General features: G+C 40.0%; 2 protein-coding genes across 3 annotated transcripts in view; one reads left to right on the plus strand and one right to left on the minus strand.

Moving 5' to 3' along the window:
- gpr37b (G protein-coupled receptor 37b) overlaps positions 1-4,753 on the plus strand; it is a 23,197-nt gene extending 18,444 nt beyond the window's left edge. Inside the window, exon 2 of the mRNA XM_079655443.1 lies at positions 451-4,753. Within this exon, the coding sequence (XP_079511569.1) occupies positions 451-1,266 (816 nt within the window). The 3' untranslated portion in view covers positions 1,267-4,753. The remainder of the gene's footprint in view (positions 1-450) is intronic.
- The window catches only part of LOC307022601 (uncharacterized protein), a 138,027-nt gene that overhangs the window by 25,752 nt on the left and 95,573 nt on the right, over positions 1-16,702 (minus strand). The gene's annotated exons all lie outside the window — the stretch shown is intronic.

The following is a 16,702-nucleotide window of genomic DNA, read 5'->3' on the forward strand; positions in this document are numbered from 1 at the left end:
TAAACCCAAAGCAGAAGAAGAAGAAGTGACGTCAGCGGTTCATTTGCGTAATCTTCCCTCAGGGAAAAGTACTCCGGTGTGAACGCGATTGGTACTTAGTGCCCTGGGGTACTAAGTACGGCAAAGTACTTGGTGTGAAAGCGGCTAAAGGTGCTCTAGGAGGAGGTTCAGGTGATAAGATGGGCGTTACCTTGGTTGGTCAATGGCCAATGGTTTCACAACCCAAAAAGACATTGTGACATCACAGAGTGGCCAAAATCTGATCAGCTCATTTTCAGACAGGTTTATATATAAATGGATCAGGACAAAAAACGAGATAATCTTTTTTCCTGAAACTTTCCGAATCTCCTAACACAGAGGGGACACATGTTGATATATAAAAGACATGAAAAAGTATATTTTGCATAATAGGTCAAAATAAATGTGTAAAATCTCTGTGTGTTCCCTCAGGTGGCCTCCCTCGGTGTGACCACCTTCACCCTGTGCGCCCTCTGCATCGACCGTTTCCGCGCGGCCACCAACGTCCAGATGTACTACGAGATGATCGAGAACTGCACCTCCACCACGGCTAAACTAGCAGTCATCTGGATCGGCGCTCTGCTGTTGGCCCTGCCGGAGCTCCTCATCCGACAGCTGGTGACCGAGGACACGGGAAATCCTGACGAGCCTCCAGTTGAACGTTGCATCATCAGGATATCCACCTCGCTCCCCGACATGCTCTACATTCTGGGTTTGACCTACGAGGGCGCCAGGCTTTGGTGGTGCTTCGGCTGCTACTTCTGCCTCCCCACCCTCTTCACCATCGGCTGCTCTTTGGTGACGGCGCGCAAGATCCGGCGGGCGGAGCAAGCCAGCGTGCGCAGCAACAAGAAGCAGATCCGTCTGGAGAGCCAGATGAACTGCACCGTCGTGGCGCTGGCGATCGTGTACGGAGCGTGCGTGGTGCCGGAGAACATCTGCAACATAGTGTCCGCGTACATGGCGGCCGGTGTTCCTGAACACACCATGTCCGTCCTCCATCTTCTGTCCCAGCTGCTGCTCTTCTGTCGGGCCGCCGTGACCCCGGCGCTGCTGCTTCTCCTGTGCCGTCCGCTAGGAAGAGCTTTCCTGGACTGCTGCTGCTGCTGCTGCTGTAACCACGCGCCCTCCTCGGCAACCGGCAGCGACGACAACGAACACGAGTGCACCACCGAGCTGGAGCTGTCTCCGTTCAGCACCATCCGCAGGGAGCTGAGTAACTACACCCCTGCAGGCTCCCACTGCTAAACTGACGTTCCTCATCAGGGATGGAGACGTCGCTAGCCTGCTATTAGCCTTCAGCTAGCGTTTCTCGGACTCGGCTAGGAGAGATATGCCTTAGCTAGTCTAGTCACATTTTTAAATGGGTGCATGAATAAAGTGGGACACTGAATAATCACATTCAGCCAGTGTCCTAAATCCTTAACTTTCATTCCTTACAATAATCCTCTACATCCACTGTAACGTGTATGACCCTAATTTCACAGGAAAGCGTACAAAAAGCATCTTCTTCACTCATGCCCTGGGGTGCTCTTCAAACAGGGTCAGTACTTATTTTAAGCAATCCTGCCTGAACCTGTAATACTTACAATTACAACAAATACTTACTAACCTGCCTGCTGTATGACCTTCTATGCCTGAATATCAGTTTGGATACCTGGTTCCTTAAAAGAGGTCATATCTTCTTAAATGGAAAATAAAATGTCCCTCAGTCTCATTGTATGGGCAGGTTAAGCTAAAACTATGTATACTGTTACACAGGAATATCATTGTACAGTATGCATCACAATATGTTCTGGTTAATTTAATAAAATCACTTGGGATGATGAGGTGTATTTGGCCGTCATTTAATAATAATTACGTATGGGAAACTATACTGTATTATTATCAATGCCAATCATCTTCCTAGTGAGTCATTGTTGAAATTCTGGAGACTAATTAATTAAGCTTAACCTTGTATAATAACTCAAAAATGTGGGCACACACTGCCTATATAGAAATACAGGACTCAGTTTACAGACTATATAAGCTGCATATGTACAGTTCATGTAATGCTGCACACAAGCGAACAAGGATAATTTAAAAAAAACTAGTGCAGGGTGTCTCTCAGTAATGACAGTTTGCAAGAGAAGAAGAGAGTGGGTTGGACGATCCAAATGTACACAACAAAACTTAAACTGTATATTGAAAAATATCCAGGGGACTCAAACATTACTGGGCTGGTCTCAGAGATACATAAACACGGACTTGAGTGGAATGAAAATGGACTCAAATTGGAGTTGAATGGATTGGATAGGAGTCAAATGAAATTGAATGGAGGGAATATAAATACAGAGAACTGCAAGGGATGGACTCAACACGGACTGGACTGAAAATAAATATCTGCACTACACTGTTGTATCATGTTACGCCTTACACGTTGGGCTGTATATAAACTGTACACTTTCTTTGGTGCTCTTACTGTATGATAAATGCGCTGTGAACAACAAATCCTTCGGTTCGAGTTGAAATCGCAAGTAATTGAGCTGCGTGCTGGGATTTTGGTCAAGAAGACAGATTACAGTTGCGTGTGGAATACTTGAACGACGGTGGTGTGAAAAACAAACAAAAGAAAATCAATAAAGAGTTTCACTGAGACGCCGTATAGAGATCGGCTGAAGCCCTGAGTGTTGTTAGACACATAAAATAAAATGTGGTCACACTTTATTTTACAGTAGGCTGTGGTTAATAGGTTTTAATGAGGTACAGACTTGAATAGATTATCAAGCATCTGCATATTTGTATTAATACATCAGTATAGGAATACAATTTTTTTTTTGTTTTATGTAACACATTAACAGTGACATTAACTATCAATCGTTAACTTGGTCGTAACAGCATATTACTTCATTACTATCACAAAAAAGTCTAAATACTGCATTAGTAAATTGTTCATATGACTACTTTTAAGTGGTTTATTGGATATCAATTATGTTTTTTTTTATTTCTTAACTGTAAAACAAAGTGTTACCATTATTGTACAATCAAAACGTAGCAATCACATAATGCTAACTTTGTGTCAGGGACAAACAACTTCACCGTCAGGCTTTTAGCAATATGTAATGTATGTGACCATCAAATGTATATTTAAGATCACTTTTTACAGGGTTCTCAGTTTAAAATGACTTTATGAACCAACGCAGGCTGCTAATGTTAGCTTAGTTAGCTACCTAGCTACAGCTAATGAAATCAACAGATCGTGTTCTTAGCACACAGAAGAAAGAAATCAGAGCCGTCTTTTCTACTTATATCTAAAATGAAGGACCCATTGTGTCCACTTGAAGGTTAATTGAAAATCTGCCTCTGTCGTCAGCATGTGTGCCATGCAAGAAAAAGTTAGCTTAACTAGCGTAGCAACGATGACCTAAGAGGGTGAGTTTTCATGGATGGTAAATTAACAGAAAAAAAAATATTCTTCACTTATAATAACATTGGCAGTTTCATTACTTGGGTTTTTTAAGGAGAACCAATGAAATGTTTTTCACAGCGTGTACATTTACAAGTGTATTGTACTGTAAATCTGTTTTCTTAATCCTACCAATCAGACCTGGGTCAAAACTACGTTCCACCCTCCTTCACAATGTCTAACAACGCAGGTAATCAAAGTTACGGTAAGTGTGTAAGAGGCATCTCAGGATGACTAAAATGTACTTAAAAGCCATTAATGTGCTTGTTAACCGAATAAAAGACATGTTCCTAATAGTGTATAGAACCAAAATGGCTGCTGGTGAACTCAGTGATGACCCAGGTGTGATATTAGGTGGTATTCTGTATATTGCGATGAATCTTTTACATACGGTTCTGCACTGCCAAACACCTTCTCTCTGTCTGTTTCTCGTGCTCTTGTGGTAGTAGCACACTATCTCTGGGTGTCTCTCTCAGCGCGGAGGTCAGCTCGCCCTCAGCTCCATCGACACAGGATTTTACTACGAATCATAAATCACAAATGATATGACAGTGCCCAGGGCGAGTCATACTAAAAATATACTCTGAGAGAGAATCTGTGGATGACGGGTGTTTTGTGATTTTCCTGCCATGGCTGGAGGCAACAACCCTTTAGCTTTAATGAAGTGCAGTTTACGAGCTCCAAGAGATCCAGGTAGGATGCAGTTCCTCAAGTTAATGGAGGAAATGGGCAGAAACACGGCAACACAATACCCTGCAGCCGGTTTGACAACTATTTTTATTACCATCATTATCAGGCTATTGTGGGCCCTTGTGTAAACCTGTCCAGGGATCTCAGTTGATATGCTCTAGCACAAGATTATATTATTAAATCAAAAGGTTTTTTTATGTCCAGTTCACTTTTGGTAACGTCAGGATTTCCCCATTTATTTGATGCGACAAGTGTTAGCTGACCTCCTGAAACTGATTCTCTTTTTCTGCATTTTTTCTGGAAGTATAGCCCATTCTAAATGGCTCAGTGTGTAGTAACGTGGTTCAATTCAATATTGATGAAGTGATTCTTGTTAATCAGTCAGTGGGACGTTTATTCTGAATTTTGTGAGTATCCTCTTCACTCTGAGCTAATTGTGTCTGTATTTGATACCTGAAAATGTAAGCACACAACCACTATTGTCTCTAAGTCTATAGTCACTGGTTTCTACATAGCTTTTTATATAGCCAAAAACTGTCCCTTTGTTTATCAGAGAACTTTATCTTGAAAACTGTATATTAAAACCCTAAATGTACTGTTGATGCCGTGTTGATTTCTTGTGAGTACTAAGGTCAACTTTGTCTAAAACGTATTTGAGAATAGTGAAGAGAAAATAGAAGTCCATCATGTGAATGAAACTATATGTCATTATCACCTCAAGCACATTTTATGTAAAAGGGATAATCCAGACCAGTGCATTCATGGAAAATGTTTGTTTCTCTAGCAATGGAATATTTCTACTAAATACGTTGAACTTTAAAAAAGAGAGTTGAAGATCTATCAAGCAGTGATTCTGTAGAATGGGTCAAACTCACACAACGTTGAATCCTACAATTCTCATAATGCAACTGAACTGAACTAGTTAAGATACCTTATCAAATCAAATCAGGCATGAAATCACGATTATTATTCGTCATTCCTTGTGACAGGGGAGAATGTGAAGGGGTTTCAATTTTGGAATAACATTAGCCGCCGGCATGTCATTTAGGACATCAACACTTGTGCTTGAATATTCCAAGGCAATAGTTTGCTATCATCATATTAAGCCTGGCAATCTTATGGCGCATTTCCACTGCAGCGGGTAGCCCCGTTTAAGCGTCCTTAATCGTCCTCAAGCGGCCAAGCCAGTTTTTGGTGGCCTTTCCATATAGCGTAGCACCGGCTAGCGGGTACTTTTTCCCTCTTTTTCCGGCCCCATAACATCGTGGTTCTATCAGGCCAGGGCCAGGGCTGAACTAGTGAAGTCAACACTCTCGACTGTCGATTGGTCTGAGAGAATCGTCACAAGATCGCGCGCGAGATCATCCCTAGCGTCGCATATATATCTAGAAGCACGCTTGCAGCATTTTTATACACAGCATTTTTGTAAACGGAGGAGCTACAAAAATGGCAACGTCGAAGAAAAGCACACCGTGGTCGACCGAGGAGGTGACGACGTTCCTACATCTCATTGGGGTTGATAAAATCCAGCGGGAGCTCGACGGAACAACTCGAAATGTGAAGAAAAAAAAAGCTGATCGCCCCACTGTCCTACACTGCGTTGCTACCCCAGGTCCTAAACTGTAATGAAAATGCGCCACGGCCTCGGACGGCCAGCGAGGCAGCCTGAGGCCCGAGCGAGGATGCTTAGGGACGCTTAAACGGGGCTACCCCGCTGCAGTGGAAATGTGCCATTAGTCTGACATTAAAACAGGTCAGAAACGATACTGACACTTGCCTTTTTTTTTCAGGATGTTCTTCAAGACTTGTGTGATGTCACTTCCTCAATGCTGATGTCACATGGACCGATCCATTTGTATGGGTGGTCAATGGTATGATCTGATGGGGGTCGCAAATAAACTCTGGGTTAATATTGCAGGAATAAATATCTTTATAAATCTATAGTGAAAGTAGACAAATGTGAATTTCTTAGAAGCAGATGCATTTTTTACTTCATTTATTGCAGTTTTTTACATTCAATGAACATATACAGTAATGATGGCCATTGAGGTCATGTACTACTACACATTGAAAACATACAAAGATATACATTTGTTCTTAATAATAATGAGAACACACACTATGTATTGATGTCATTAAAACATGGGTGTCAAACTCAATTTCATCGCGGGCCACATTAGAATTATGGTTGCACTCAAAGGGCCAGTGGAAACTTTAAGACTATATAAATATACATACTGTAGATAAATATATATAATATATATATAAAAATGTATTATTTTACAATATTTCCTCTGCATTGGATTATTATCAGATAGGCTAATAACTTCATAATTAACTACGTCTGAAAGCAGAAGTCTAGGGCAAATCATTGCAAGTCTCTTCAGTGCGCTAACAAAATGAGATGCATTGTGGGACATGTAGTTTATGGGCAACGTGCTCCTGTAAAGCGGCACGTAACCTTATAATAAACGTATTATTTTCTTTGCAAGCTCTTGTGGGCCACATAAAATGAAGTGGCGGGCCGGATTTGGCCCCCGGGCCTTGAGTTTGACACCCCTGCATTAAAATGTTTTTTCTTATAATTGAACATAAGGAAGTACGTTTTGGGGACTTACTGAGCGTTTGACTCGTAGCATTGGACTGACAGGTGACACAATTATTTGGTGACCTGCTATAACCTCACAGGAGGAGGTCAAAAGTATTTAAACTATCCATCTAGACTGACTACAATAATGCTACACTTATTAATCTCCTCTGACATGATGAAAGATCTGGGTTGGGCATCGTTGTAGATTAGTCTGCAATCCGTCAAAACCTGAAAAAAATGACAACTTAATATAAAAGGATGTGATGATTATATAATGTGTGAAAGAGGTATGCAGAATTTAAATCTTCTTCTGAAATATGAAGAAAGATCAGCTCCTTGGGAATAAGTCTTGTGTCTTCAAGTTCTGATTTATTTAAAATCCTCCCAGTAGTGTTAATTTTTCACCCTTTCGACATAACAGAGGAGCGTTTGAAATATTCATCAGCGATATATCACTGTGCTCTGTTCTCCCAACACATCCTACACACACTCTTTTTTTTTCTCCTCTCTCTCCCTCGGCTTATCTGTCCTGTCTGCCGCTTCCAAATTGTTATACAACGATGACGATAGCGGTGTGTGTTCGCGATAAGGAAGCAGAACAGAACCGTCCATACATCCTGTAACAGAATTAGCTGGAACAAAAGTAAGCAGATGCCAGAACACCACCAAAGACGTCTTGCTTGTTTCATTTCCCCCACACAGAAGCAAAACAAAAGGACAAAGTAAAGGTGGATTTCAGCTTTTAGACAAATATACATGCTTTTTTTATTATGTTCATAAATCGTTTTTTCAAACACACATCACAACCACAACAAAATTAAAATAATGATGTTCGATTGTGAAGGCTTCCATCCATTACATCCGAACAGTGGCGGTTCTAGACCAATTTGACTGGGGGGGCCAGGCTGGGGCCAGTTATTTTCTGAGGGGGGCACAATAAATTCTTGACGAAAAAGACAAAGACAGTATGAAGTTATTGCGCATACACCTAAGAAAACAATGCAATACAGTTATTGGTATTTGTTTCATTACACATTATTATAAACTTACCTTTGTGTGCTGTTTGGGTCTGTGGGACACGTTTTCAGTGTTTACTAAAAGAAAATGTATGCAATTTAATTATTTGAACATGCTTCATTCAGGGGTGGACCTAACCTTCTCTATGGGGGTCCGGGGGCATGTAACCCCGGGAAGATTTTTTTTTAAATGTTGAAGTTAAAAGCATCAATCTGGTGCACTTTGAGCACAAAATGAATTTATGGATACAGCTCTCAACACTCATGAAAGAGAGCTGTATAGTTTTCAATAATCAACAAATCTTTAGAATATGATCACAACCAATAACAAATCATTTAAACTAGTTTATTCTTCTCTTATGTTACCGATAGTTAGTATTCTTTCTTCTTTTTTACTGTCCTATATCTTTGGAATGATTTCTTAATTTTTTCCAACATATTAAATAGATAAAGGTGTGTGCTCTCTCTAGGTCTCTCTCTCTCTCTGTCTCGCTCGCTCACAGAGGCTGTGTGCTCCTCCGTGGCGATGACGGCTTGCGTTAAAAAAAAAAAAAAACATATTTGTTAAGTGGGGGCTATTGAGGGCTTGCGAGATACCGGTAGCTCGTGATCGACGTGTTGGAGACCCCTGCTCTAATGGGTCCGACTAGAGTGACAAAAATTGTTACTTCTGCCTATTCCGTCAGCCAAGAAATCGTTTAATTATAAACTTTTTTTTCTCTTTTTCATTTTTAGGGTGGCCACATGGGGGTCCAAAGTCAGTGTTAGGGGGGCACTGGCCCCCTCTGCCCCCTCCTAGAACCGCCGCTGCATCAGAATATGTCTTTAATTATTTTATTAACGCAGAGACAAGTCCTAATCAATTAAAGATGGTGCAGGATTCAGGGAGGTGGATGCACAACGCAACCAGGAACGAACGCTAGCTCCGGTCCTTTTTACTGTGGACTCGATGTCCTGACAGGCTGGTATTTGTGCAACCTGCACAAACTAAATACTGCACCATGATTACAAATGGTGAAATACAATGTAAAACTGCCGAAAAATACCAGCTCACTAAAACACAACCGCTCAACTCAACGCAACTACTAACTATACCCGCGGTCAAAGAGCGGAGATGTGTCCCCTGCGTGATGTAATATGACGCGTTTGACGTATGACCTTAAAAAAAAGCCGTTTTTAAGAGCAGAGCTCAAAATTGCTCCTTTCCCTCTGAATTCCTGCCCTTATGTCTCGTAAAACATATCAAATCCTACATTCACTTTTTTAATTGTAATTTTCAAGCAAGTTTAAGCATAAATGTAGAAAAAACAACCTGCAAGATGGACTTTAAACAGCAGAAGTGGCCAGAAGATATTTTCAGAGAGCTGCTGGGATTGATCCGTTTAAATCAGCATTATCAACCCCTACTAGCTTTTTGCTACCACCAAAATGTAGATAAGACTGCCCAGTTATAAGAGCATACATGAAACATGGAAAATCAACATCTGCATTCTGGCCGTTCCTCAATCTCGAGGATGCTGGCTTGGTAGTCGCGTACTTCCAAGTCACTTCATTCAGAAACGAAGCAAGTATACTTCAAAGCCACGGCTTCGGAAAACGAAGAAGAACGGAACAGGCTAACAAGTGTGCCACTCTCTCTAACGGTTTCAACATAAACTGTACCAAAAATAAATACCTCACGATGTCTATCTAATTATGAACTTGCTTTACTTTCACGGAACATATTTTTGGTGATAACAAATGTAACAAAGTCACATATTCACCAACACATGTTCTACGCCACTACATACTTACATTTAAATGTGTGCTGCGTCGGTTCAGCCATTCTCCGCAAGGGTTTTTGAAATTGGTCCGAGTGCAAAGCATTGTGGGGGTTTTAAGGACACGAAGTCTACCCATGTGCAGCCTCGAAATTTCCCCCAAACCAAGGACGCGGCCTCGGTGGAATTCAAAGTATGCTGGAGATTGGAACAGTACTTCGGCGGCACTCGATGACACAAGTGAAGATTTGCTCGGTTAGATTTCTTTAGATTTCTATTTAGATAAAGTAGATCTTAATTAGCTGGGAAAACGTATGTTGAACTATATCTTACCCGGATGTTAGAAAATAAGCCTGAAATGCTCAAGAGTTTTCAGATAAGAATTAGTATTTGTTTTTTAAATCAAGTAAGATGTATTCGTTAAAACAAGATTAACCATCATCTTCTACAAAAACCACAGCAGCTTAAAGAACTTGTTTCATTTGAGATTCAACTCAAAATAAGATGTTTTCAAGAGTCTTGAAGATGCATTGTCTAAAAACAAGACCGTCTATCTCACTGCATTGTTACCTCTTCAGTTATTAGGTCTTATATCGAGTGTAAAGACATATTCTGACTAGAAAGTAGACAAAATACTTTTCAAGACTTTGAGTTTTTACAGTGTATAATTAGGTGTATTATGTTAACAATTTCATATGATTGTATAAGTTAGTTGAAAGCAATAATAGTAAGTTTAATATATTAGGTTCAACTTATTAGTATGGCTTTCAACTAACCTAATACAGTTATGTGAAATCTGTTGACATAATACATTTAATTACAGTAAAGTCAACATTTCAGTTATTTCAGTGTACATTGAGTAAACCATTTTCAAACAGACTTTACTAAAGGTTCATCTTCTTTCACACTGAGAGCTTCAATTAGGCACACACAGAATATTAAAATCACACATCAAGCCTTTGTCACATCATTTAAAAGTTTGAAATGCAATTGGGAAGTCTTATTTTTAGTCCATTGATGTGAAACCGACTGTTCATTTTGCACTTTGTTTTCAAATCCATCAGCTATCTGTCATGTATCCTCTCCGCGAGAAAATGAGAAAGCCCAATTATGAGACGTCTGATGAAACATGAGGAAGTGTTCACTTTGAAATGCATCACAATTCAGGCTTTTCTCAGCTGTCTCTCCTATCTCCTCCCTCCTAAAGGAAGAAGCAATGCGTGTGTGTGTGTGTGTGTGTGTGTGTGTGTGTGTGTGTGTGTGTGTGTGTGTGTGTGTGTGTGTGTGTGTGTGTGTGTGTGTGTGCATGTGTGTGTGTGTGTGTGTGTGTCTCGTCCCAGAAAAAGCTGACAGGCGATGTGCCACTCATCTTCATGATTTCCCCAAAAACAGTTGGCCTCCTGCCAGCGCAGTCACTCACGATCAATCAGCCTCAATCAGCAACAGACTTGCTGAAGTGTGTGTGCAGCCCCGACTGTGTGTGCGTGTGCGTGTGTGCGTGTGCGTGTGTGTGTGTGTGTGTGTGTGTGTGTGTGTGTGTGTGTGTGTGTGGCTGATTATCTGCCTTTTTGTTGTTTCATTATGTGATTGTCTTCAAAAGCCTCTTTTCCCCAATTCACTTTCCTATTGTAGCAAAGTCCTTTCATGGTTTGACACGGAAAAGTTGTGATCCAGTTATTTCAATGTCTCTTTTCATTGTGCTTCTATTTTGGACTTTAAAGGGCCAATTCTATAGGCCTTGATTATAGCTGTGATTGGACATTGTACAGCCGTGCGGGTTGCATTGTTCACGATGCCGAAACAGCTGTGTCACATAAATGTTTGATGGACATCGGATTTGTTCGACAATCTTCCAGGAAATAAGAAGGAACTCTGTGTTGTTTAACTGATGCCTTGTACAAAATGTAATCCTAATTTAATGGAATAGTACATTTCCTTTTAGTTGGTTGACTTCTTTGCCCGTAAATATATCCATCTTTGAATTTGTTACCTCCACTTTCAGGTTAAAATTAAGGGATTTAATGAGCCAGAAGATAAGGTTTGAGTTAGATGACATGATATTAAAGTTGTTAGCATCAGCTGCTATCAAACACAATAGGAATAAAAGTTGTGTTTAATCTGCAACGAAATACTTTTTAATCTTGTCAACGAAACCGCGTACTGAGTATTCAACGGGTCAATATATTAAAACTTGTTCAAACTAATTATGATGCAGTCATTTTCTGCTTTTAAGTAATTGAAAATAGATTAGATGGGCAATAGATAACGAGAAAGTATAGATACCACTTTTACCGACACCAAGTGTTTTTGCACCAAGGTCTTTTAGTGCTTGCAGTATTTTTGGTTGCATACATCATCAAAACAACGTCCCACTGAACGTCTTGCGCAATCTGCTTTGTTTGTTGTTTCACTCCATAGAGGGTGCGTAAAGACTATTTTTAAGATTCTGAGATCCGTCTCCTCGCTGCAGTGTTTGTTCAGACGCACTCCCGCCTTTCGGTTTTTCCAAGTATAACTGGGCACTCATTAAAAACAGGAAATCCCAGCCAAGCAATCTGGTTTTTCTGGCTGTGCTATATAAATAGTTGCTAGGTAACCAGGGAGTTAAGTTACCATCTTTCTAACTTTTTTCTCCTTATTGTCCTTCTGTGTGGCTAGCATGGACACACACCATGCGTTCAGGAACCATGTATCGAATGAAGGATATGTTTAAGCTAAATATATACTATACTTTATATCCAAAGCTGCACCAATCAATGTTTTCTATCAACAACAGAATACATTGATGTGTGTTGTGTTCAAGGGCTTGCTGACAAACAGATCATTCTCTAACTTTGCAGTGGCCCTCAACTTTAGTGTTTCATTTCCCTCTCACAGAACTCATCCACCGCAGGAAGCAGCTTATTTCAGAAAACGAAAGAAAGATAATACGTGCCAATCACCAAATGGCAGACGCACAAAGTAACCGTGAATATTCGTTGAACACTGAGCTGTTGCAGATTGAGATGTTGACATTTAGAGTTGGTTGAGATGAAATCAGAGCTAAAAAAAATAGTACACATCTTATTAACATTTAACAGGAAGCCGAAAAGTGGCTTTACATGAATGCTAACGTTGCTCTGTATCTGATGCATAAACATCTTCCCCTTTATAACATGGTGATTTGTTCAATTACTGATTTGAGAAACAGTCAGAAACGTCAATTTTTTACATATGAATAAATACAGTGATGTGGGTTTTTAGAGTTTGAGTGTTTAGCGTGCAACTTGTTGAATATGACATGTTATATTAGATTTCGTTTTAACAGAATTTGCAAAAAATGGTTTGGTTTTATATTGCTGCTTACTGATCGTTTATAGAAAAATAAGAGGCATTATTTTGTATTTCTTTGACAAACACACATACACACACAAATACACTCAACAAAGTACTTTCAGGCATACCTGTGCAAAAACAAGCAGACACACACACACAACCAACCAACCAACCAACCAACCAAACACACACAACCAATATTCAGTATTTACTGAGAGAGACTTTTTGTTTTGAAGATTGTTATATTGCAGTTATATTTTGACTGTCCATCGGATGCCCCATAATATCCCCCCCCCCTCTCTTTTTATACCTCTCTGTCTCCTGCCTCTCCATCCATTCATTCTTCATCTTCCCTGAGCTCCATCTTTCCCTCTCATACATTTTAATGGCAGCAGTTTGATCCGGCTGGTCAAAAACACATTCAAATGGCTCTGCACTAGTTGAATAAATACATAATTTAGCAACACAAGTCAACTATTGTTCAGTGTTGTGGAAATGACAAGATAAATATTTCACTTTTTGAAGTGTGGGTGGGATGGGATTTATTCCGAGATGAGTCGTGTGTGTGTGGATTCAAATATAAAAAGCATTTCTCTTTTTAAAATGCCATGAGAAACATTGTATGATATTGGTTCATCGTATGTGTCTGGCAAAGGATTTGACCCATAGGCTCAGTAGACATTTTTAGTTGGCTAAGATGTCTGAATCAAACAGCAGCACATTCAAATAGTGTTCAAAACAAAACCTATTACATTTTGAAAGCCTTCCGTGCATTAATCCATAAAATCTCCCTCTGCTTATCAGGGGTCGAGCTGAGCGAGGTAGCCCATATGTGCACCAGCGTTCCTTCAGTGCCTGAGCCCCTCCTCGGGGAACCCAAGGCATCCCCACACCAGATGGGATGTGTGATTCCTGGAGCGTGTTCTGAAACTGCAGAACTGCAGGAGTATTATGTGTATCTGCAGAGGGTTAGAGGGTTTTTATCATATCAGAATGACACCAAGTTCCTTCTATCCCCTTACCGTTACTTGAACCTGGGCCCTGACATGTGTGAAGAAAGCTTATAGTTTCTATTTGGATACCAAAGTCAGTCAGTCATTGTTTCCGTCAGTATTGTAGAGAAGTCACCAATTCTCAAGTCAGAGTAACTCTCGAGTCCCCACTGTACAAGTGGGTTTACAGGTGTGTATATATACATATGTATATATATACCAGTGGCGAACCGTCAGGGCCTTCAAGGTATTCAGAGAATACCCTGGAACACTCAGATAAAACAAACAAAAAATCGATTTAATTATCTAAATAAAATGTAAATAAAATGAATAAATGAGAATGGTATCTGTGTTGTTGATCTGTAATATCACAGTGTTACGTTGATTTGTTTGTCTTTCTCGGTCCATGCACTGCATTTGAGTTTTTTTTGTGTGTGTCTACAGACTTATGTACAGAAACGGTTCGCCACTGATATATACATATATGTATATCTTGTTATTTAAATTTATATTTGTATTTTTGTATCTTCGGGATTGTGGGAAACAGTATTTCGATCTCTCTGTCTGTACACAAAAACTGAAAGATTGACAATAAAGTTGACTGAGTTTTTTGAGTATATACTGTACATCTTAAGTTTAAAGCTGCTCAGGCCCGGTTCTACGGGGGTGCATGAGGGTGCACCCTCAGTTGAGTCGTTATGCACCCTCATTTGAAAAATTAAAAGTGAAAAAAAGCATGCCCAGGTATATTAAAAAAATTACCCAACTCGCCTGTACAGTGGGTTAAGGCAGTCATTTTGCAGCTCATGGTTTCAAAACAGAGATTGGCTGGAATATTCATGTAAAAAAGATGCCATCTTCTGCTATGCATGTAGACATTTCGGTTCAAGTAGGCTACGTCAGATGTCTTCACCACAACTGGCTACAACAACTGGCGCCATGCTCTTGTACGTGATAAGGGACTGGGAAGGCATGAATCAAGCAAAGAGCACATGAAGTCAGTGGCTTTGTGGAAGGAGAGGTTCTGAAACAGTTCTGTTTCATATGGGTGTTGAGATGTATGCATAGATCTCTTCATGTTGCTCTCAAAGCGCACCAGATTGATGCTTTTAACTTTAATATTTAAAAACAAATCTTCTCGGGGGAGCATGCCCCCGGACCCCGCTAGAGGAGGTGAGGACCCCCCCAGAGGGTGTTAGGTCCACTCTCCACTTATTAAAATAGCACTTTACCACTGCACCCTCTCTAATCTCAGATGCACCCTGACTCATTTTGTTCTGGAACCGGGCCTGTAGCTGCTAAACTCCTGAGCGCAAAAAATGGCATCCTTCATGGCCTCTTCTGTTAAGGTTCCCATTGAATGTATTAACTGTTAAAGTAATGGTTAAGAGGTGTATTTATGACGAATTAAGAGTGAGTTATTAAATACTTTCTTGCTATTTCTGTTTTCTTGTCTGTTTAAATTGTCTGTTTTTTTTTTATTAATATTGGCTGACCTGAAATCGAATACCAATAGGGGTTCATACTGTATATCCCTATAGTTAAGTATAAAAGTGGAGGTGCATGAGCCGAGTCCTTCTACATTACTCAAGATAACTGCCTGCTTTTTATTTGGTTATTACACTGAACAAAAATATAAATGCAACACTTTTGTTTTTGCTCCCATTTTTCATGAGATGAACTCAAAGATCTAAAACATTTTCTATATACACAAAATAACCATTTCTCTCAAATATTGTTCACAAATCTGAAAGAATCTGTGATAGTGAGCACTTCTCCTTTGCCGAGATAATCCATCCCACCTCACAGGTGTGGCATATCAAGATGCTGATTAGACAGCATGATTATTGCACAGGTGTGCCTTAGGCTGGCCACAATAAAAGGCCACTCTTGGCCAGTTTTGCTTTATTGGGGGGGTCTGGGGGGGTCCGAAAACCCTAGGGTTAAACCCTAACCCTAACATGTCACCCATTGAGCATGTTTGGGATGCTCTGGATCGGCGTATACGACAGCGTGTTCCAGTTCCTGCCAATATCCAGCAACTTCCAGCCATTGAAGAGGAGTAGGGCTGAACGATTTTAAGAAAAAATTGAAATTGCGATTTTTCTGGCAGAGATTGCGGTTTCGATTTCAACCACGATTTATTTTCTTTAAATCAAGTTTCAGTGTAAATTAATTAAAACAATGAATTTCATTAAGATAATGCAAGAATGAAAACGGCTGGCAACAGATTTCAAATGCAAGACTGTTTATTAACAAAATATCAAGCATTAAAAAGATCAATGGCTCAGCAGCATCAAAAATAATTGCACTTTTGTAAAATAACGTAGGCTACATACAAATTATAAATTATAACAACAAAGTGGAGCAAAAAAAGAAGTCTTACCTTAAAAGTAGTGCAAAATGGCTCAAAGGAGCTAGCTTATGACATTCTAATAGCCTCTGACAAGGGACTTGTCTCTATTCTTGTCTTGCTCGATCTTAGTGCTGCATTTGATACTATCGACCATGATATCCTATTGCAAAGACTAGAGCACTTAGTTGGCATACAGGGAACTGCTTTAGGCTGGTTTAGGTCCTATCTATCTGAACGCTCTCAGTTTGTACGTGTCAACGATGAATCTTCCATGCAAACCAAAGTTAGCCATGGAGTGCCACAGGGCTCAGTGCTTGGACCTATTTTGTTCACCCTATATATGCTTCCGTTAGGCAATATTATAAGGAATCATTCTGTAAACTTTCATTGTTATGCGGATGATACTCAACTATATTTATCAATCAAGCCTGATGAAATTAATCATCTAAATAAAATTCAAGACTGCCTCAAGGACTTAAAAACGTGGATGACCTTAAATTTTTTGATGTTAAACACGACC

This window comes from Notothenia rossii, assembly GCF_949606895.1.
Source record: "Notothenia rossii genome assembly, chromosome: 10".
In the NCBI taxonomy this organism is placed as follows: domain Eukaryota; kingdom Metazoa; phylum Chordata; class Actinopteri; order Perciformes; family Nototheniidae; genus Notothenia; species Notothenia rossii.